Source organism: Arachis ipaensis, chromosome B2 (genome assembly GCF_059453495.1).
Source record: "Arachis ipaensis isolate K30076 ecotype BB chromosome B2, ASM5945349v1, whole genome shotgun sequence".
NCBI classification, from domain to species: domain Eukaryota; kingdom Viridiplantae; phylum Streptophyta; class Magnoliopsida; order Fabales; family Fabaceae; genus Arachis; species Arachis ipaensis.
Window position 1 is genome coordinate 110,024,562 of NC_142437.1, and position 7,783 is coordinate 110,032,344.

Below are 7,783 nucleotides of genomic sequence, written 5' to 3' on the forward strand. Positions count from 1 at the left end.
ATAGAAAAAATCACAAAAATTATTATTATATCTCTTCACACAATATTCTCTTTTTAAAGTTGCATAAATTTTTGCACAAATTTTATTTTGAAAAAAACCACACAATATATATATATATATATAAGAGATTCATAGAACTATTATTTTTGTTAGGTATGTATAGACCAGAAAACTTTTAAATTTATACTGGTGGAGTTAAAGTTTGAAGAGAGAAAAGGATGGTGTTAAAGGGTAAAGCTGCCTTGGGACACATCTTAATGCATAAAAGCTGAAATCTTGGTACTAAATTAAACCAAACCAAACCAATCTTGACTGTGGTATATCATGCACATATAAATGTACAAGCTTCAAAACATTCATGATCAATTATTTGCACCATGAATCATGTCACTTTATTATTCTTTGGCATACCATAATACAAACTCATATCACTTAGATTTTAGCTAGTCCTTATTACATTAAATAGCATTGTGTAATAAGGTATTCTTCTCAATTTGCATGGCCACCATTGGGTCCATAGTTCTATTGTTGAGGAAATTAGAGTACCATTGAGAAGAGAGCTTAGGTTGTCTCCTCAAAGTGGGGTCATTCAAATCAATGTAATAAAGCCCATAAGTTGATTCATATCCACCCAATAATTCAAACACATCCATGAAAGACCATACAAAATAGCCTCTTATATCATGCCCATTCCTTACAACATCACAAAAACAATATGATTAGGAATTATCATTGTTGATGAAAAATTGAATTAGCAAAGGTTATATAATTTTTTATGGAAAATGAAAAATGCATGCTAAAAATGAAAATGGAAGTACCTTAGCATATCAAGTATACTACCAATGTATTCTTGTAAGTACTTTATCCTTGGCCAGTCCTCCAGTGATGAATTTCTATCTGTTTGTAGACCTGTAAAGTCCAAAGTTTTATTATAAATTATATCACTCAAGGATATATAGAAAATTATTGCTTTGGTTTTGTTGACGAAAGAATTGGAAGCTTTTGAGATGTTGATGTCATGAAGACACAATAAATAATAGAAATAAGGGCAAATTACTCTTATTGATCTATTAACGTTTGGTGAAATTCAATTTGACTTGTCTTCATTATTTTTAAAAACATAAACTAATCTCATCTTAGATAATAATAATAATAATAATAATAATAATAATAATAATAATAATAATAATAATAATAATAATAATAATAATAATAATAATAATAATATACCTATATCCTTAGGTAGCGTTTGTTTTGAGGTACTGAAACAGTGACTGGGAGACTGAGACTCAATATCATGTTTGTTAATTCAGTGACTGGTACTAAAATTTCTGTCTCTATCTCTAAAATTTCAGTATTTCAGTACTTCCAAAAAGTGAGGACACAGAGGAATAAAATTTTTAGAGAGAGACTGAAACTTTAATAATATTTTATATCTAAAATACCTTCATTTCAATTAATTAATTCTAATTTTACCCTTTGTACAAATTAAATTAGAATTTTATTCTTATTTCAATTTTTGTCTCCCACTTTGCACCAAACAGAATACTAACATTTATTTTAATTTCTATCTCTCAGTCCCAGTCTTTTCATATTTGTTTCTCCACCAAACGCTACCTTATAATTTATAAATTATATACTAAAGATTCTGATAAACATAACACAATATTTTCTTAAGATTAGAGAAGCCAACGTGATTTGATAAATAGAAGAGTGTCACGGTAAATTTCATAAAATGTCAAAATTAAAGAGGTAATGTAAATTGTCCTTAAAAATTAAACATATTAGATAAGAGTAGAAGAGAAAGAGAGATGAACCATTTTCGTGAATATAAATTGGAAAATCTCCATAAATATTCTTCAGTGAGTCAAGCAATCCTTCCAAAGTCCATGGAATAATCAGAGCCTGAACCAAACAACTAGCTAGTTAGTGTACAAGTGTAAAACATTGGTGCCCATGCATAAAACATATATAAGAATCATTGTACTAAGTTCCAACGCTACTATTACCTCATCCTTAGATGTTTCTTCTGAGGTATAAACTACATTCAAAAATAACATAATTAGATGTTGAGTAAATAAATATTTTGTCACCTGAAAAGATTCTTAAAACTTAACTGTTGGTTTTGATGACAAATTAAACTTCTAAATGTCAGTTCTGTTCGACAAAATAGTTTAAATGTCTAAAATGATCGGTTAACTATTAATCCATTTTGTTAAAAATAAGGGTTAAAATCCATTTTGTCAAAATTAAAATCTTTCGAGTGTCAAAATAATTATTTACTCTTAGATGTTTTTTTTTTAATTAAATAAATAGATAATAACTTAAGAATCAAGTAAATAGAATATAGTAGAAACATACCTGTAAGTTCTACAGCCATATCTGCTATATAATCTCTATCATTTATATATAGGCTTTTAGGATTGTCCTTAACAAAATATGAAAAGTAAAAATTCATTCCTAGGAAGTCAATTGAGCCTTTCACCAAATTTGATTCACTTTCTGTGAATATTGGAAGCCTTGAACCAACATTCTTTTTCATGGTTTCAGGGTAATCTCCAAAAATAAATGGACTTAAAAACCTACAATCATAAAATACGGACAAAACAAATTAAATTAGGAAATCTAAAGAGAAAATGCTATGTTTTAGTCTTGGAGGCTTATATGTTTTATCTTTCATGAAAAAATGACAATTGACACATTAGAAACAAATATAATTATAATCAGAAAAAAGTTTAAGAGCCAGTAATTTTAATTTATACAGCCAACACTTTTAGCCAATAGTCCAACACTTTTAGTTCAGCAATCCAGAACTATATTTTTGTCGATACTTTTAAATTTTACTGATTAACTGCGGCTAAAAACAATAAATTATACTAATCCTAAAGGATTTCTCTTATAATTAATATCTTACTTACCACCCAAGAAAGAAGTCTTGAGCCCTCTGAGCAGCAATTATATCTTCAGTAGTATTTGTTAAAGGAATAAAACCATAAGTAAGGAGATTAAACCCAATAAATCCATGTTGCTTGTCCTGCATTAATCATAGGATGTTTGATAGTTAATTTATGTGATGTGAGACTTTCTTGCACATGTATGGAGCTGATTTATTAGCTAGTTTAGTTGTATTTAAGAGTTTATCGCTAACCAATGAGTAGCTATATGCACAAGGCAGGATTTGAACCATCACACTTGCTTAAGCGGACTAGTGAATTAAATAATAAACCAACCTAACTTGGTTTATAGAATAGTAGGACCTAAAAGTAAGGCCTTACTTTTAAAATCTTATAACTTTTTTATATAATGTCTAATTTATTACGTGGTGTCACAAAATCAAATTGAACCGATATAATTCAATCACTAATTAAATTGTTCTTCGACGAGGTTTTCGAATTTGATCTAACCATTGTCACCAAATTTAGAAGGAAGGCCAAGATGAATGAAATAGTAGACATTAATTACCTGGTACTTGTTCCTATACAATGTTGCAGCTGATGCATGAGCTAACAACATATTATGTGTTACCAAATATGGCTCCGTTGAAGAATTTCCCTTAGAGCAATTAAATATAGAGGAAGGTGAACAATGTTGAGGTGGTAAGAATCCTATATCATAGCCACCTTGTGAAAAAACATTTCCTTCATTAATTGTCGTCCAATGTTTGACCCTGTCTCCAAACTCTCTAAAGCACACATTTGCATATGCTGTGAAGTCTCTTCTACAAGAATATGCAAGTGTACAGAACAATGTGTTAGTAATGTACAAATTAATCATGTATTAAATTACACAAAACATAAATAATTTAAGATTTAAATTTTGGTTCTTTCATAAATTAAGATGATCATGCAATTATGAAAATTAATTGGATATTTGAAGTTAGGGAACCATACACAATTTTTTTATCAACCCATCCACCATATTCATCCTCAAGAGTTTGTGGTAAGTCCCAATGATATAATGTAACATGTGCTTGAATTCCTACAAGAACAGAAAAGACAAGAATAAGGCCTAGTATGGGTAAACAGTTAAATTAAGTTCATTTTAAAAAAATAATTTAAACAATAAATGATTATATTAAGAGTAGCTTATAAATAAGTTATTTTGTGTTTGCGTTTTTAGTTCTAAAAGTACTTATTTTATAGAAATGTGATAAAAAGTAGTAGTATTACGAGAGAAGTCATTTTTTTTAACTTCTCTATAAGCTCCTAAATAGTTTCTTAGAAAGCTGCAATTTGATTTTAAAAATTGTACTAGACATTAATACTACTACTTTTCATAAGTCAAAAATAAAAAAAAAAAAGTTACTTTTGAAGCATTGGATCCTAAATAAATAATGGAAGGACTTGCCTTAGTTATTAATTACTAACGTATGTTTAAAAGTCCATGTTATTAACATAATTAATTATAAAACTTTTATAGAAAATATATAAAATATTAAAATTTAAATCTTAAATATAAATATTTAACTATCTTGTGTCATAAAAGAATATTTTAATAGTCTAATAATAATTTTTTTTTAATTTTTTATGTATTTAATGTATTGAAAATATAAAAATCTTTTTAATGTATAATTTTTAATAAAATATATTTTGTTAGGGTGTTTCTAAAGTATATTCTTATGACATATATTAACAAGATCCTTAATATATTTGTTAAAATAAAAAATTTTAAATATATTTTAAATATTAATCATAGCACCTACTTTTAACTAAATATTTGAAATATTAGTATAAACTATAAACTAAAGATAAAGTTTTCCCACTAACCTTGACTTATCAGTTCATTGATAAGATTGTTGTAATATTGTAATCCCTTTTGATTGATCCGGCCTTTCCCATCTGGTGGTAATTGAAATTTAGAACTCAGAGCAAAAATAGCCAATAAATAAACAATAATATGATCTTCATTTTGGTATAAAGTAATTAAGTTCTATTTATAAAATATGTTTTTGTCCAAAATAAATATTTATTTAAAAAATTAGACAATATTAATCAAATTTGTATACTAATAATCTTATTAAATGAATGAGAAACAATAAATAGGAGAAAAGAAAGTAGATATAAAAAAGATAGTAATTTTTATATCATGAATCTAATTTATTTAAAATCAAAATATTTCTAAATCAATTCCATATTTTTGTGCGTGATTAATTTTGCATTTGTTCTAAGCCGGAGGGGAAGTAACATCTTTTTTATGAAGTAGAAAGATTCATTATCCATGACACACCATAAATCAAAACCAAAATATTCGGTAAAAAAAAAAATTAATCGAAATTTATCTTATTTAGTATTTATTAATTATTATAATAATTAATAAATATTATATAAAATAAATTCTGATTTTTTTTTTGTCTTCCTACTAATATTATATAAAATAAGTGAATATCTAATACAAAGAGCACTTAACATAAATCATTTTAGGCATTATATTATTGATTTTTGTTATAAAATTATTTATCTTGAAAATTTAAATCAATAAAAGGGATAATTTGATAACCTGGAATAAGTCTTGACCAAGATATCGAAAATCTGTAGGCATCTAATCCCATTTTGGCCATGAGTTTGACATCTTCCTGTTTAATTTTTATGAGATATACAAGTATTATTGGTCATTAATAATTTATCAATCTAAACCATATTATATATCAAAGATATAATTAATGTTGCCATGGTATAATAATAATAATAATAATAATAATAATAATAATAACAACAACGTACTCACCTTATATTTGTGATATTGATCACATGCAATGTCTCCATCACCCTTGTACATATTTGCTGTAAATTTAATTTGAAAAGTGGTAATTTATTATTGTAAGGGTACTAAGACTTTTGCAACATGTTGAGTTCTAGCAAAATTATAAAAGCTTATAAGATTTTACATCGATCTATCTCATATGAATGTATATTCAACCATGTATTCTTTCTCAGGCTACATAAACTCCCATAATTTTTTCAAAACGATAACAAGAGACTCTTAACTTGTTTAATTTGTTGGGCTATTTTTATTTTTATTTTATTTTTAAGTATTAATATAAATTACTATATTCAAATATTAAAATTATCATGGATATATATAATATATAATTATGTTGGTTTGTTAGTTGCATTATTTAGTGAAAGAGAGACACATATATATGACACAATAAACGAAAATAATTAATTATAGTTCAATAATATTAAAAAATATTAAAAAATAATATAATCTAAAACTATTAAATATATATCACATTCAATATTTTTTTTAATCGGTTTGTCAAATATAGTCTCTTTATTCAATGTTTTTTTTTAATATTTTTTTTTAATTTATTTAAAAAATATATAATAAAACATTATACTTTACAAAATAATTGAAAAAAAAATGATAATGAGTATACTCTTTTTATACAGTATATTTTTTCTTTTAAAGTCTGAACTGGAATCCTCCATAAATCTCACAATTGAGTGACACCAAAAAAAAGTTCTCACATTTGAATTATTGAATCTGTGGTCCCAAGGTATTAATAGTTTGTAATCAGAAGTGAACTGAAGTGTGTGTTTGATTGTTGACCACAAAGAAAACTAGAAGTATAGATATGTGCGTCACTGAGTACATCACGACATCACGTCAAGAAAACTAGAAGTATATAGCATAGGTTGGATCGAATAAATTAATTTTTGATTAAAAAAACTTGATTAATAATTTTTTTAGAGTATTAGATAAATTGGATTTTAAATTTTTTTGAATTTTAAATATTTTAATCTCTCAATTATATTATTCTTTAAACAAAAATAAAGATAAAATTATCTTTTAAAAAATTTATTAAGAATTAATTTATCATTATATTTTATTAAAATTTAATATGTCTAATATTCTAAAAAGGTAATAACTAAATTTGTTATCTTTTTAAAATAATCTATTTAATACAAAAGAAAAAGAAAAAGAAAAAGAATAATACAGTAAGTAATGAAGAGAGAGTAGTACCATTGCCGGCATGTGCAAAAGTATCCCATATGCTTGGCTTCCTTCCATCTTCATCTGCTGCACCTTCTACCTTCTCTCATACCATATATCTTATTTATTAATTAGCACTCCTTTTATCAAAACTATATCATTAATTTGAGAGGATAAATTAAAGAACCTGATAAGCAGATGTTGAAGCACCAAATACAAACTGAGGCGGGTATTCATCTCTTCTCAAACCATCAGCTACTAGTATAACTGATGAACCTACCAACACTAATAATAATAATTCAACCACAACAAACCCCTTCTTCCACATCCTCCTTCTTCTTCTTATGCTTTGAGATTGTTAGTTCTTTTGGAATAGAATACCTATAACATGTTGAAGCTAAGGTAGCATGTATATAGTAATAAATATATAATGCATGGTTAATGTCAAAAGAAGCATATAGTATATTATTATTATTCTTGTGGACACAGTGTTATTGTGGACACTTGCTAGGAACATAAAGAAACACCTATGCTTTTATTGGTCATCAGCCGGCCCTATGTTGGAATATTTGAATAGCACTTCATTCTCTTTTGATTTTCTTTTTTAGTTTTCTCCAGTTCTTTCTATACGACAATTACATTATTAAAGGAGTCGAGAGGTATCATTCATTTATTTTATTACTATTTTAAGGGCTCCAGAAATGGACGTGTATTAAAGTCTTTGGTAGTTTTTTCCTATTCAAAGAGACAATAATTTTAAAAAAAGTAACTATAGTTCTAGAATTGATTTGAATAAAACTTGTTTTTCTAGGATGATGATGTAAGCATGTTTAGTGAACCTATATAA

General features: G+C 26.2%; 1 protein-coding gene across 1 annotated transcript; it reads right to left on the reverse strand.

Moving 5' to 3' along the window:
- Positions 1–339: 339 nt before the first annotated feature.
- LOC107625766 (beta-glucosidase 11) lies at positions 340–7,410 on the reverse strand. Its single transcript, XM_088503768.1, has 13 exons — positions 7,124–7,410; positions 6,967–7,036; positions 5,725–5,780; positions 5,497–5,572; positions 4,767–4,838; positions 3,891–3,978; positions 3,463–3,718; positions 2,919–3,034; positions 2,362–2,582; positions 2,010–2,041; positions 1,818–1,905; positions 819–909; positions 340–693 (listed from the first exon to the last, which is right to left on the reverse strand). Exons 1-13 carry the CDS (start codon positions 7,262–7,264, stop codon positions 459–461), a joined length of 1,542 nt encoding a protein of 513 aa, XP_088359894.1. The 5' UTR covers positions 7,265–7,410; the 3' UTR covers positions 340–458.
- Between the last annotated feature and the right edge of the window lie 373 nt (positions 7,411–7,783).

Coding starts and splice junctions, on each gene's coding strand:
- LOC107625766 (XM_088503768.1), bottom strand. CDS start 7,264: ATGTGGAAGAAGGGGTTTGTTGTGGTTGAATTATTATTATTAGTGTTG. Junction 4,839..5,496: donor TTGGTCAAGACTTATTCCAG/GTTATCAAATTA, acceptor AATTACCACCAG/ATGGGAAAGGCCGGATCAAT. Junction 2,042..2,361: donor TATGGCTGTAGAACTTACAG/GTATGTTTCTAC, acceptor TTTTGAATGTAG/TTTATACCTCAGAAGAAACA.